This window comes from Clarias gariepinus, chromosome 21 (genome assembly GCF_024256425.1).
Source record: "Clarias gariepinus isolate MV-2021 ecotype Netherlands chromosome 21, CGAR_prim_01v2, whole genome shotgun sequence".
In the NCBI taxonomy this organism is placed as follows: domain Eukaryota; kingdom Metazoa; phylum Chordata; class Actinopteri; order Siluriformes; family Clariidae; genus Clarias; species Clarias gariepinus.
This window is the reverse complement of record NC_071120.1, coordinates 389,353-405,000: the sequence shown is the minus strand read 5'-3', so window position 1 is coordinate 405,000 and position 15,648 is coordinate 389,353. Positions and strand designations below refer to the sequence as shown.

Sequence of the window (15,648 nt, the reverse complement as noted above, 5' to 3'; positions counted from 1 at the left end):
TAGAAGGTCCATCTGAAGCCCAAACCACTGAGCTTCCAGGTGGATAATCTCCACAGTCCTCAGGACCTCCATGTCTCACTGTGTGGTTGAACATAATGGTCATGCTGCCATCACTACACAGGATGTTACAGTTTTGCAGAGATGTTTAATGTTTGGAAGTGGACATGCACTAAGTTGTCACATTCACGTTGCTTTGGGAGTTTTACGTTCTCAAAGGCATTGTCCTAACACTGCTCAGGTCTGTTTTTAATGACACACTATCACAATTCCATCATCTTTTCCAAGGGGTAAGCATCAGTCATTCTTTACAGTTAAAGGAACCACCTGACACTGACGTGTGTCTCTATGGGAGGAACAATAACCTTGTCAGTGTAGCCTCTCTAAGCCTGAGAAGAAGGTGAGATCAGTGACACATACAACCAAATACCTGTCAAGTGAAAACAGTGAAGGACCTAGTCAACTCACACACAGCTTCTTCTCCATGTCCTTCATGTCTGAAAGTAAGGGAGGAACCTTCTGCAGTTTAACAATATTCAAACCTCAGATCTGTTGCTTGTCAGTGTTAATTTAGAGACGAGAATGCAGTGTGATGGTGTCATCCTGGTTGACTCTGTATGATTACATAAATCTGTGGAACATCAGTGAAGCGAGTTACTTCCTGTTCTCTCTTACGTTATAACAGTTATAAACACTGCTCTTTCTCTCCCTCTCTCTAACTGAGAATAAAACACTTTCACCCGGTCATGTGACTAAGAACCTGCAAAGCAGTGTACACGTTTGTGAGCTTACAGTTACGGCTTTACCTCTGACATCACGTAGAAGATGGCGCCGGTGAGGTTGGCTGCCATCATGACTGATCCGACTTCTTTTTCTTTGTTTTTGTTTGAGTTAGTTTTCAGTAATCTAAAACAGGCCCGTGCACCCCACACACCTCTGCCTAGCATCCTGCTCGCCAACATTCGCGACTGAAATCTACTCTGCTTCACCGAGACATGGCTGAACCCAGCAGTGCCGGACCACGCCATCCAGCCAGCCGAGTTCTTCTCTGTTCACCGCATGGACAGAATACGGGACTCGGGGAAGTCAAGGGGAGGCGGCATGTGTTTAATGGTTCATCTCACACACTCCTGCACACCCAACCTGGAATTACTGACCATTAAACGTCATCCTTTTTACATTCCTCTAGAATTTACATTGGTCATAATCAGCACTGTTTATATTCCACCACAAGTAAATATGGTCACTGCCTTATGCGAGCTGCATGAGGCACTTACATGCAATAAATCCAGTCTTCTGTCTGTAAATCAAATATAGCACCAAACACAACACCGGCACACTGCACTTATTGTGGTGGGGGACTTTAACAACACTAACCTCAAACGCGCAATGCCAAACTTTCATCAGCACATCACCTGCAACACCAAGGGCGAAAGGACACTGGATCGTTGCAACACAACAGTCAAGGATGGCTACAAGCACAATCTTGCACGCGTTTGGGAAATCTGACCATGCCACCATTTTCCTCATGCCAAAATACAAACAAAGGCTCAAACACGAAGTTCTGGTTTAGAGGGAGGTTGCGCACTGGACGGACCAATTGGTGGCCGCACTACAGGACGCACTCAATGATGCAGACTGGGACATGTTCTGATACAGCTCCGATGACATCAATGTCTTTACGGAAGCGGTTGTAGGATTCGTCGGGAAACTAACAGATGATACCGTGGTAAAAAACGAACATCAGAACATTTCCCAATCAGAAGGTGTGGGTGGATAAAACCAACTCGCACTGCTGCCCATAACTCGGGACTTGCATCGGGGAACATGGACCTATACAAGACTGCGTCCGGAAGGGGATGAAAGAGGCGAAGCAATGATATGGGAGTCAGCTCTTACAGAGTGACTCTAGGTGCCTGTGGCAGAGACTAAGGACAACAAAGCAGCAACATCCGGTATGACAAACACGGACGTGACTGAACATCTTCTATGCTCGCTTTGAGGGTGCAGATAAAGACGCTAGCAATGCTAATGTTAGCGGCGCCAATGGCTGCAGACAGGAAGTAAACACCAGGAAAGCAGCAGGACCAGACAGCATCTCAGGTCGAGTCCTCAGAGCCTTCGCAGACCAGCTAGCACCTGTGTTCACAGAGATATTCAACCTCTTGTTATCTCAGTCGGTGATCCCCACATGCTTTACGGAGTCCATCATTGTTCCTGTTTTAAAGAAACCACATCCTGCTTCCCTCAATGACTATCGCCCTGTAGCCCTCACCTCAGTAGTGATGAAGTGCTTTGAACAGCTGGTCAGAGATTTCATCATTTCTTCACTACCTGACACACTGGACCCATTACAGTTTGCTTACCGTTCTACAGTTTGCAAACCGCTCTACAGATGATGCAATCTCTCATCTCCTCCATACATCACTCACTTACCTGGACATTAGAAGGGGAAATTATGTTAAAATGCTTTGTCCTCTACAGCTTAGCACTTAATACCATAATTCCCTCTACACTCACCCCCAAGCTGGAGCACTTGGGACTCAGCTCATCTCTGTGTCAGTAGATCTCAAATTTTCTAACTGGCAGACCACAGGAAGTAAGGATGGACGGACATGTCTCAGCCTCCCTCACTCTCAGCACTGGAGCCCCCCACGGTTGTGTTCTGATACCAGTGCTGTACTCATTGTACACGTAAAACTACGTGGCCACTACCAACTCCACCACCATCAAGTTTGCTGATGACACCGTCGTGGTGGGCCTGATCACGAACAACGATGAGCCAGCCTACCTGGAGGAGATTGGAAATCTAGAGAAATGGTGCCAGAGAAACAATCTCCACCGGAACATCAGCAAGACAAAATAGCTGATAGTGGACTTTAGTACGAAGCAGGAGAGGAACTACCAGACCCTGTCATCAACAGGAGCCAAGTAGAGACAGCTTCAGATACCTCTGTGTTCACATCACGCAGGACCTGTCATACTCCTGTCACATTAACACCGTAGTGAAAAAGGCCCGGCAGCGTCTCTACAACCTCAGGCACTTAAGAGATTTCAGACTGCCCTCCAGGGTGCTGGTTCAGAAACAGCACCACGCAGAACAGACGTGCTTAACAGATGGTGGGGAGATCTGCTGAGCGCATCATCTGCACCAAGCTCACTGATCTTTTCATCATTGCCGAGTATACATCGGGTGAATTTTTGCTCTCTACCCAACACAATGAAGAACTTTTCCTGCTCTCCAGAAAAAATAAGGACTTTTTAAACCTTTGCCGCACTGTGTTTAACGAAAATTCTGGACAAAGCGCTACACCTGCCGGGCTTCCAGCTGTTTAGAACGGATCGCGACACAGAATCAATAGGGAAATCGCGAGGCGGCAGGACATGCTTTTACATCAATGAATGTTGGTGTCCAAATGTGACACCATTAAAGAAAATGTGCTGTCCCGAGCTAGAGGCATATTTTATTAACTGCAAGCCCTTCTATTCCCCATGGGAGTTTACCTCGTCCATTCTTGTGAGTGTGCTACAATGCTCATTCTTGTGAGTGTGCTGCGTTCCCACACACGCGTGTGGGAACGCAGCATTGCAACAGGTGGCTGCTCAGACTTCAGACACGGAGCAACAACACCCGGAGTCTGCTATAATTATACTTGGTGATTTTAACAAAGCAAACCTCAAATGTGAACTGGCTAAATACAAACAGCACATTGCATGCCCCACCAGAGACAAACAAATTTTGGAACACTGCTACACCACAATAAAGGATTCTTATCGCTCCGTCCTCACAGCAGCTTAAGGACTTTTTGACCACTGCCTGGTTCATCTTCTCCCAACCTATAGGTAAAAACTTAAATCTACTAAGTCTGTAGTAAGGGCTGTAAAGAGATGGACCAGTGAAACAGAGCAGGAATTACAGGCCTGTTTCAACTGCACTGATTGGAGTGTTTTTGAAGCTGCTGCCACCAATCTGCATGAGCTTACAAATTCGGTAACATCCTACATCTGTTTCTGTGAGAATATATGCATCCCTACCAGGACTTTTTTAGCATATAACAATTAATACCCATGGTTTACAGCAAAACTCAAGCAGCTTCGTCAGGTCTAAGAGGATGCCTACAGGAGTGGGGACAGGATCTTGTACAACCATGCACTATCAAGGGCGATCTGAGTGGCAAAGAGATGCTACTGTGAAAAGCTGGAAAACCAGTTTTCTGCAAACGACCCTGCTTCAGTGTGGAAAGTCCTGAAAAGCATCACTTACTACTCTGTAGGGAATTAACAGCTAGTTGATGACCTGAATGAGTTCTACTGTAGATTTGAAACTTCCAGTCTCACGCCACACACCTGTCCTGACCCTCTATTTACACCACCATTATGATCTCTGACAACCCCTCTCTCCCCCTCCTGCACTCCAGGTCTGTGAAAAGGATGTTTCCCAGATCTTTCTGAAACAAAAGAGAAGGAAAGCTCCAGGCCCAGACGACGTTACACCAGCCTGTCTGAAATCCTGTGCTGACCAGTTCGCTCCCATCTTCACACAGATCTTCAACAGATCACTGGAACTATGTAAAGTCCCTTCTTGCTTTAAATGTTTCTGAAGAACGCTATCTAAAGGACATCACTGGACCCTTACTGGACCCCCTGCAGTTTGCTTATAGAGCAAACAGGTCTGTAGAAGATGCAATCAATATGAGACTGCACTTCATCTTTCACCATCTGGAAAAACCAGGGGCTTATGCAAGGGTCTTGTTTATAGACTTTTCATTAGCATTTAATACAATTATCATCTACAGACTTTATTATTGTGGTCAGGAAAACAATTCCACTCCCTGAAGGACACTTATGGACACCTGCACATTACATATTTATATTTAATTTCTTGGCCCCCCCCCTCACTCATCTTCTATACCGCATTATCCTGTATTCAGGGTCACGGAGGCCTGAAGTTTATCCCAGGAGACTTAAGACACACTGGACAGGGTGCCAATCCATCACAGGGCACACACACACTACGGGCAATTTGTGAACGCCAATAAGACTAACCTGCATATCTTTGGACTGTGGGAGAAAACCCACCAAGCACTGGGAGAACATGCAAACTCCATGCACACAGAGACGGGAATCGAACCCGGACCCTGGAGGTGCAAGGCGACAGTGCTAACCACTACATCAGCGTGCCACATTCACACCCCACTCATTTCTTTATTTTACACAAAAAAAACATGACTGTGTATGTGACAATTTCACTGTTACACAGCACTGACACGGGAGACCCTTTACACATATGACACACACACACACACACACACAGATAAATGGTTTTAGTTATGTATTATTTGTACTGTGTGTTTATACAGTTTTTACTCCTGTACACCGCCAAAAATATCAGTGTGTAAGCCTAACCCGCACACACACACACACACACACACACACACACACACAGAGATGCACACACCCCTCCCTCTGCTGAGTGATGTAAGTATATTAAAGCTTTGGTGGGTTCCTCAGCTGTCCCGTGGAGGATCATCTCTCTCTCTCTCACACACACACACACACACACACACTCGCTCTCTCTACAGGTAACACTCCATCCACTACTTTACTGCATTATTTAACATTACACTGCTGCAGTTGGTCAGTCTGTGTGTATTTGTGTGTGCGTGTGTGTTTGTGCATACACGCGTGTGTGTGTGTGTGTGTGTGTGTGTGTGTGTGTGTCTGTGTGTGTGTGTGTGTGTGTGTGTGTGTGTGTGTGTTTTCAGCAGCACCATGAGTGATCTCTACACAGTGGAGTTAACCGGCCCCGGACCCTGGGGTTTCAGACTGCAGGGAGGAAAAGACTTCAGCATGCCGCTCACCATCTCACGAGTGAGTCTCTCATTCTCTCTCTCCCTCACACACACACACACACACACACACACATTGTTCTTTGTCCTTGTGTCTCCTTCTGTCTTGATCTCTATCTGTCTTTGCCTGTCTCTTTATCTTTTCCTCTTTCTGTCTGTTTGTATCTCACTCTGTCTGTCTGTCTGTCTGTCTGTCTGTCTATCTCTCCGCCTGTCTGTCTCTCTGTTGGTGTATCGTTTACAGTTTAATACACACACTCTGACATCACACACTCTTCTGGTCCTCTCTGGTATGACTGTAATTCCCATGATGCCCTTTTGCCAAGAGCTCCCTGATTGATTTTCCTGTCCCCTGTGTGTGTGTGTGTGTGTGTGTGTGTGTGTGTGTGTGTGTGTGTGTGTGTGTGTGTGTGACAGCTGACAGACAACGGTAAGGCGGCTATTGCAGGTGTTGCGGTCGGTGACGCGGTCCTGTCCATAGGGGACGTGAAAACAGAGCAGCTGAATCATCTGGAGGCTCAGAGCAAAGTCAAGGAATGTAAAGGCAACCTGAAACTCTCCCTGCAGAGGTACACACACACACACACACACACACACACACACAGTGTTTCTTTTTCAGACAAGTGACAGAATGCAGAGACGTTTCTCATCTCAGCGCTACACGTTCACACCAGAAAGGAAATCAACAGTAAACTAGCGAGAATCAACTGAATCTCTGAGATCTGCAGAGGAAGGAGGCGGGGTCAATTACCAAACAAACAAATAATTTAAAAATTTACAAAAACCTTTAATTACAGCAGAACATCCAGAAGTGTGTTTTATCTCTCTCATACCACAACAATTTTACTTTATCATCAGCTTAAACATGGTGTCGATGATAAAAAGTGTCTGACCTACTGTAGGTGAAGGAGTGTTTATTCAGACAGGATCATATAACAGCATTTTCATAATACAGTGGAACCTCAGATTACGAGTAACGCGGTTTGCGAGTGTCCGCGGGACTGTTTTAATAAATTCTGATTTGGAAAACGAACAAGTCTTGGTTTACAAGTAGCGAATATCATGTATCACGCATGCGCTTCTTGTTTTAACGTCAAGTGTCACGTGATCACAAGTGTTGGGTCATTCATGAATGAGCGAATTGAGCGAATCTTTAACATAACTCAGAAAAACGAGTATCTCAAAGAGTGATTCGTTTATGTTTTACTGCGTGCATGCACAAATCATCAGAAAACCCCCGTAGGTTATGTACAGGAAACAGAATTGAGCGATTCTTTTTCAATGACTCTCTACTCAGAGTCGTTTGTTCTTTCGTCACGTGACTCCAATAGACGCTATGCAGTGCTGTTCACAGGAAACAAAATTGAACGGTTCCAGCAAATCCTCAAGTCCTGAGTTGTTCGTTCCTTTGTCACGTGACTCCCATAGAAGCTATGCGGTGCGATAGACTTAAAAGATTGATTCAGACTGGATGATCTGACGGATTTGGTTTACGAGTGTTTTGGAATATGAGCCCGTACTTAATGCTTCTTATCTCCCAATCCATGCTCCCTGTTTTGTACATACACATAAACATTTATATTTTTATCAGATAAAAAGAAACGCATTTGTTAAATACAATTTCAGGCCCTTTTTTTTTTTATTCTCTGTAACTTTTTTAAAATCTTTCAGTCATCTTAATCATCATTCAGATGAAACTTGACCAATTTAGATTTCACATAAAAAAAACATTTTACACCAATTTTAGTATCAATTTATGCCATTTTAAATTATTATCATTTAAAGTGAGACAGTATAACGCTTAGAAATTGCCATTTTTGGGGCACATAAAATCTCCTGCTGGCGTTAGCAAATTTGTAGGGAAGCAAGATAGTAGCTTCTCTAACACACATTTTCTATATTATGTTATATTATTCTATATTATATATATATATTATATATATAATATGTATATTTACAAAAATGCTATTTTGACTGGACAGACCTGTTGTTTGGGTTTTTGTTACTTTTAACATGAGGTGCGTGACTTCCTGTTCTCACTCACATTGTAGAAACTACAAACAGTCGTTCTATCACCAGTATGCAGTCCTGACACTGGAAACTCCTTCCACTAACCTGTTTATTATCAGTAGAGCACATGAACATGAACCTGTGCTCCTGTCAGAGCTTCCATTACAGAGAACGGATCAACACCTTCTGACCAATCAGAGCGCAGAATAAACAGCATGTAACCAGTACTGGTTCATATGTTATGGCACTAAGGGGGAAGCCCAGGACGGTTGTACCACAAGCTCACAGCTGTACAGAACTCCGCTCAATGTTGCTCCAGCTGTTTCTGCAAAAAACAGAACACTAGAGCAGGAATCACCAGGACCCCCCGATACGATATTATTACCATACCGGGGTGCTGATTCGATTTGTATCACAATTTTATAAATATCTCAATATGATATTAAATTTTTTCAGATTGCGTTACAATTCTAAACAAACTTAGCAACTAATTCACTCCTACCAGACAGGATGCTGTTCTGAGTGAAAGTTTAAAGCACCATCTTTAGGATTATAGAGGAACTGCAACATTTTATCATCTCAACAGAAAATATACGGTATGTAGGTTAAAAAAAATCTATTAATAAAAAACTACTATCAGTATTACTTTATGTTACACAGGTTATTTTAAACTCCTATTAAAATAACCTGAGTATCATAGCAAACAACAAAGAAACACCCTAGCAACAAGCTGAGGTTCCACAGCAACCATCAAACTTTATCACCAGCCCTGTAACCAGTCTGGATTACACTGAACCCTTATATAGGATCAGCGTAACCACCAGCTGAGACCCATAACAGCCCCCTAACCACACCCTGCCAACCACCTGGATTAGAATAGCAACCACCTAGCAACATGATAATGTCCAGGAAACACCACGTGGAATATCACAGTAAGCACCGGGACGTCACTGGAGATTTAAGGATACGGGGATAAGCCTTTACTGGGGAGGAAACTATGAGTGTTGGGCCACGCTGGCAGACCGGAACGCTGTCTCTTTATAGTCCGCATTAGACATGAATCTGATCTGATGTTAATGTCATCCATCCGCTTACATCAGGATTGGTGCTGAGGTCTGGGAACGTTCTCTCCTGTCTCTGAGAGAAGATCAGGTCCTGAGTTTGTTACTCTTACAAAGAGAGAGCGACTTTAATGACCTCAGTGATGTACGAAGTGTGCAGTCAAAGTAACAGCTTCTCTAAATTTCATTTCTATTTATTCTAAAAATGATGATCCTGCATATGAAGAACAATTTGACAGCTAGATATTTTCGACACCATTTGCCAGAAATTCCTGACACAGCTAGTCTAGCACGGGGATCTGCACTCTGTTTCACACTGTACGTTATCTTTACCTTGTTAACCCCTCAGCACCGCCACACAGCTGCTCCCGGAGAGTCCCTATAAAGCTGGTACGGGGCCACAGAGCGAGCTCTGAGCGCCACAACCAACAGGAACGCTGAATTAGAACAGCAGGTTCCCCCAGGTCCTAGTGCCCAGACACATATCGGTACATCTAAAGGATGAGGAAATGTATCGAAATACAATATATCACGATACAAACAAATTACACTAAATATATCGTCTCGTGATGTGTATTGTGGTTTCATTACGTCATCAGTTCATTTTATTTTTGCTATGATAAGAGGTGCGATCAGACAGAAGTGTAGTCAGAGGAAGGCGTGATCAGGTGATGGAGTCAGTATGGTGAAGGTCTCAGCCGCGGGTGATGAAGCTCCTCGACCCTAACCCTAACCCTAACCCTCCCTGGAGTCGGTTAATTCGATCTAATAATGTTATGTAAATAAACCTGACAGATTAACTACAATCTTTTATTATTAGAACAAATTTCTCAGTATCAGCAGCACCTGAACCGTGTGTGTGCGTCTGCATGTGTGTGTGTGTTTTGCGGTATCTGTTTCTAAATCTCTGCCATGTGATGTATGAAATGAAAACCTCTCTCAGTAACACTTGCCCACAGTCTCAGGTCCTCGTTAGTCTCGTTACTGACGGCTCTGACTCTCTGCTCTCGTGTGTTTACAGAGCAGCCAGTGTTCCCAAACCCAGTGCACCGCTGAAGGTACGAGAACACACAGAGGAATGCATGTGTGTGTGCATGTGTGTGTGTCCATGTGACCAGATGTCCCCAGAAGGATAGGATTACATGTCAAACTGTTTTTACAGTTGTCAGATCATCACAAGACAAATTGCAGCTTTTATAGAAATCAATAAAAAGGAGGGTTTTGCTTTTGTCTAAAGGTCAGGTGGAGTTTAGAGTTAATTATCTGTGTGTGTGTGTGTAGCAATTAATTATGTTTGTCAATGGAACGTCCCCACAAGGGTAATCAAACCAGGTTTGTGTGTGTTCTAATGTATTTTTAGAACCGGGTAAAACTATCTGTGCTGTTTGTGTGTGTGTGTGGGCGAGAGAAACAGAGCTCTGATTACATACACTGGTTTTACCATCTTTGTGAGGACGTTTCATTGATTTTCTGTAGATAAATACGATGGAGGGTGATGATGATGATGATGATGATGATGATGATGATGATGTTTCTTTCTTTCTCTTCTTTCTGCTCCACAGACAACTACAGTTATAACAAAGTTAGTATGACGTGTGTGTGAGTGTGTGTGTGGGTGTATATACAGTATGTGGGTGTTAGAATTGTGTTAACTGTGTGTGTGTGTGTGTGTGTGTGTGTGTGTGTGTGTGTGCATTTGGCAGCATTAGTGCTCTGACCACCAAGCCTTCAGTGAACAGGTAAGCTAAAGATAAAAGACATCCTATGTTACACACACACACACACACACACACACACACACACACACAGAGGAATGGAAACACTTTCCATTTCTTTCTGATGGAAACACACCTGAGCCGACACTACACACCCCGTACGATGTGCACTACAGTGCAGACGAGTGCGAGACCCTTTAGTGTTCCAGAATATTCCAGTAACAAAGAACTTCACACTCTAGAACCCGCGGATTCTCCGCTCACATGATCATTTAGCGTAGATACAGAACGTGGCCACTGTGTGTGTGTGTGTGTGTGTGTGTGTTCAGGGTGATCCGTCAGCCTATCATACAGACAGATATCGGGTTCTACCACGAGGCCTCTCATGCTGATGCGAGCAGGAAACGAATCATGGAGGACACGGAGGACTGGAGACCCAGGACAGGGACGTCCCAGTCTCGCTCATTCCAGATCCTCGCCCAAATCACTGGCACTGAGGGTGAGTGAGTGTGTGTCTGTGTGTGTGTATGTGTGTGTATCTGTGTGTGTGTGTGTTAAGATTTTTAAATGTTTCTAAATGGAGTGTGTGTTTCTTCACAGCTGTTCCAGGAGAGATGATCTCGAGCAAGAAAGGTCAAGTCAAGTAAGTGATAAGCCCCTCCCCCATCATCTTAATACAGTGACAAGCCCCTCCCTCCCAATTATCTACATAAAGTGATAAGCCCCTCCCCATTATCTGTAGACAGTGATAAGCCCCGCCCCATTATCTGTAGACAGTGATAAGCCCCTCCCCATTACCTGTAGACAGTGATAAGCCCCTCCCCATTACCTGTAGACAGTGATAAGCCCCTCCCCATTATCTGTAGACAGTGATAAGCCCCTCCCCATTATCTGTAGACAGTGATAAGCCCCTCCCCATTACCTGTAGACAGTGATAAGCCCCTCCCCATTATCTGTAGACAGTGATAAGCCCCTCCCCATTACCTGTAGACAGTATAAGCCCCTCCCCATTACCTGTAGACAGTATAAGCCCCTCCCCATTACCTGTAGACAGTGATAAGCCCCTCCCTATTATCTGTAAACAGTGATAAGCCCCTCCCCATTATCTGTAGACAGTAATAAGCCCCTCCCCATTACCTGTAGACAGTGATAAGCCCCTCCCCATTACCTGTAGACAGTATAAGCCCCTCCCCATTACCTGTAGACAGTGATAAGCCCCTCCCTATTATCTGTAAACAGTGATAAGCCCCTCCCCATTATCTGTAGACAGTAATAAGCCCCTCCCCATTACCTGTAGACAGTGATAAGCCCCTCCCCATTACCTGTAGACAGTATAAGCCCCTCCCCATTACCTGTAGACAGTGATAAGCCCCTCCCTATTATCTGTAAACAGTGATAAGCCCCTCCCCATTATCTGTAGACAGTAATAAGCCCCTCCCCATTACCTGTAGACAGTGATAAGCCCCTCCCCATTACCTGTAGACAGTGATAAGCCCCTCCCCATTACCTGTAGACAGTATAAGCCCCTCCCCATTACCTGTAGACAGTGATAAGCCCCTCCCTATTATCTGTAAACAGTGATAAGCCCCTCCCCATTACCTACATACTGTACAATGTTAGGCTACTTCCATACAATTGATTTTTTTTCCCTTATTTTGTGCATCTCTTTCCATCTCTCTCTCTCTCTCTCACACACACACACACACACACACACTCCTGTCTCTCTCTCTCTCTCACACACACACACACACACTCTCCTGTCTCTCTCTCTCTCTCTCTCTCTCTCTCACACACACACACACACTCCTGTCTCTCTCTCTCTCTCACACACACACACACACACACTCCTGTCTCTCTCTCTCTCTCTCTCTCTCACACACACACACACACACACACACACACACACACACACACACTCCTGTCTCTCTCTCTCTTTCTCTCTCTCTTTCTCTCTCTCTCTCACACACACACACACTCCTGTCTCTCTCTCTCTCTTTCTCTCTCTCTCTCTCACACACACACACACACTCCTGTCTCTCTCTCTCTCTTTCTCTCTCTCTCTCACACACACACACACACACTCCTGTCTCTCTCTCTCTTTCTCTCTCTACATGCAATAAACAGAGAGACAAAGAAGATTAAAGTCGGGCCACAGTACCATAAACTGAGAGACTGGCACCATGGCGTTTCTGCTCAAACCCTCAACGTCCTCAGTCTTGTGTAGTGTGTGTGTGTGTAATTGTGTGTGTATGTGTTCCTGATGTGTGTGTAACTCTCACTGCATTTAACTTAATTTGAGAATTGTGAAGTCTGATCTAAATGCCTCGGGTGCACTAGAGGGCGTGTCTTAACTTCCTGCTTGTGTGTGTGTGTGTGTGTGTGTAGTTTGTCGTACAGGTTGTAAGGAGTGTTTAGTGTGAATTAGTGTAGTATCAACATGAGGAGAAAACCTCTCCACATTAGCCGTGATGCGCTAACTCACGGCGGTTCGGCTCGGTTAGCGTTATGAGTTCCAGTCGATCCTGAGGTACAGACTCGCTGTGTCTCACTATAAGATTAACATCTCACTCAGTCTGGGTTTATTACAGTCAAACTGTTGCCAAATTATCCAGCGTTAGATCACAAGTTTAGCGAGACAGCTAACCCTGTGTGGATGTTTGTTAGCTTAGCTACCTAGCTCAATGGAGACTCGCGCGCGCACTCTTTGGAGCTGCGATGATGTGATGAAGATCTTGAAGACATTGTGTTGTGTACTAACTGACTGGCGTTGGAAATGTGTGTGTTGGATTAGCGGGGGATTAGCCAGCTTTCCTCATGACCTGAAGAGAAGTGAGCGTCGCTCACACGAGGCATGGCTAACGGATATATAGCTGAATAGCAAGCTAGCATGTAGTTAGCTGAGCTCACTGTACAAAATAAAAAGGACAATTGATTAAATAAGTAAAGGCATTGCTGTACGACGTGTGTGTGTGTGTGTGTAAATAGTTGTGCTCATATATAGTATAGAGTTTATATATATATATATATTTCTGGCTGATAGTTATGAGTGCTACATGCTAGCTGTAACCTCTGTGTTAATCCTTAGCTTTTGATGATGAACCTGATTTTTTGAAATGTTTTGATGTTTGTTTGGTTTCTTTCTGTGATTAAGTGCAATAAACTAGTGATGGTGTGTTTGTGTGTTTGTGTGATCTCTTCTCTGTTCTTCTGGTTTCTTTCTCTTCTGAGAGACACTGTATAAGAGCTCTCTCTCTCTCACACACACACACACACACACACATCCTAATCAGACTCTAATCACACTAGAACCCTATAACAGAGCTGTGTAGGACCGTCATGATCTGATCAACATGAGAGAGGATGAGAGTGTGTAGAGGAGGGAGGAACATGTAAAAAAATAATTAAAGCTAAATTCTGCCCTACTCTAACCTCTACAGAAAACATGAGTGCCACCTGTCAGTCTACAGCACGAACCCTGAGGAGTGTGAAACACCAGGACACGCCGTGATCATGAAGTGATGAAGTGCTGTTTATAACAGAGAATATAGATTAAATAGTTGTGTACACTCAAATTATTTAATATAAATATATAAAGTGTAGATATAAATATGATAATTTTGATGTAGCGTGTGCCGTGAATGATGCCAATGACTCCGTTTGTTTTTCGTTGATTTTATGCTGCGTGGTGGAAATGTTCACTCTGTACAACATGCTGTTGTTTCTGTAAACACATTGTTGTGTTGCTCATGTTGGGTCAGATGAGATGTAGTGAGTCATTTACACATGAACACCTGGTTGGGTTATTTTGACCCAACAACTGGTTTATTCTTTATCCTCTGGTTTCTCCAAACGGCAGCCTGCAAAATGTTCGAAATATTACTATTATTGTGTCACAAGTGAGAATGAATGTGTGTGTGTGTGTGTGTGTGCAGCTCAAAACCTCCAGCAGTTATTAAAGATAACGTCTATTATAAAAATTTCCCCAACGGTTTCCGAGATTTAGGCTTCAGTTGAGTTGAGAAACAGCATGGTGAACTTTCTGGATTCTTCACTTCTGAGGCGAGGTCACGTCACGTCACGTCACGTCACGTCACTTAAAGCTGGCAGTATTTTATGGTAAGTTAATATGAATTTTTTAACTTAACTTTAAGTGTTTTAAAAAGTTGTGTGCGGAAAGCCTGTTAGCACATTTTATAATATTTTATAGTTAGAAGAAGAAGCGTTTGGGGTGTTTAATGACAGTCCTAATATGTCTTCTGTTTATGTCTGATCCAAGATCATTCTGGGGGAAAAACAAACAAACAAACACCTGGTTGTGTTATTTCCACCCAGCAGTTGGTTAATTCTTGGAAGAACTTATGGATTCTTCACTTCTGACTGGATCATGCTCAGAGCACTCAGTGTTTTAGGGTAAGTTCATTAGATTTTTTTAGCAAGCATGTTTTATTGTTCAAATTAAATGCTATCAGGTTGTGCTAATGTTTTTTCTCATTCTGTGTTTTATGTTTTCAAAAAAATAAGAGAAATTTGTCATAGTAAGTTGAAAACGAGCCTTATCTGTCTGCTTTTGAATTATTCACTATAAGTTGTGAATTCTTCACTCAGATCTTATCTAGGGTTTGGTGCGCCGTATCCTGATATCCCTCACACGCTACATCTTGAGGTAAATTAGTCAGAAATATACACTAAATCCATGTTCACATCACCTACATTATTTTGTGTAGTTACAAGAGAAAACATGTTTTGCGTTAAATCCACACGTAGCAGTACATCATTCACCAAAATGCTCGACTTAAATATCAGTTATATTGCAACACTAAGTGATGGTGTATAACCCACAGGTGGACCAACATCGTGGAATATCTGCAAAGTATGGAGATGACTGGAGCACTGTTCCATGGTTTGAAACTTGAGGATGAGACAAGAGGAACCTGACAGACCTTACTGCTGGAGACGATGCTACTAATCCAGACTCGGGTGGAGGCTGGTGATGTTTGTTTAAAATGTTTTTTTATC

The 15,648-nt window shown here is 43.7% G+C and overlaps 2 protein-coding genes across 3 annotated transcripts in view; one reads left to right on the top strand and one right to left on the bottom strand.

The window, feature by feature from the left end:
* LOC128509285 (serine protease FAM111A-like) overlaps positions 1-15,648 on the bottom strand; it is a 107,380-nt gene that overhangs the window by 75,069 nt on the left and 16,663 nt on the right. The window lies entirely within an intron of this gene.
* pdlim5a (PDZ and LIM domain 5a) lies at positions 5,485-13,798 on the top strand. 2 transcript variants are annotated; one of them, XM_053480946.1, is made up of 9 exons: positions 5,485-5,579; positions 5,766-5,868; positions 6,264-6,415; positions 9,939-9,975; positions 10,480-10,499; positions 10,621-10,656; positions 10,962-11,131; positions 11,233-11,275; positions 12,757-13,798. In XM_053480946.1, the coding sequence occupies exons 2-9, from the start codon at positions 5,770-5,772 to the stop codon at positions 12,854-12,856; spliced, it is 657 nt and encodes a 218-aa protein (XP_053336921.1). In that variant the 5' UTR covers positions 5,485-5,579; positions 5,766-5,769; the 3' UTR covers positions 12,857-13,798. The 2 variants fall into 2 exon arrangements, with proteins under 2 accessions (XP_053336921.1, XP_053336920.1); XM_053480945.1 differs by having other exon boundaries at positions 5,486-5,579; positions 5,763-5,868.

Bases quoted from the DNA above. Each gene is read 5' to 3' on its own strand.
- pdlim5a (XM_053480946.1), top strand. From the start codon at position 5,770: ATGAGTGATCTCTACACAGTGGAGTTAACCGGCCCCGGACCCTGGGGT. The intron at 5,869-6,263 runs GTGAGTCTCTCA...TGTGTGTGACAG, and splicing joins TGCCGCTCACCATCTCACGA to CTGACAGACAACGGTAAGGC. The intron at 10,657-10,961 runs GTAAGCTAAAGA...GTGTGTGTTCAG, and splicing joins ACCAAGCCTTCAGTGAACAG to GGTGATCCGTCAGCCTATCA.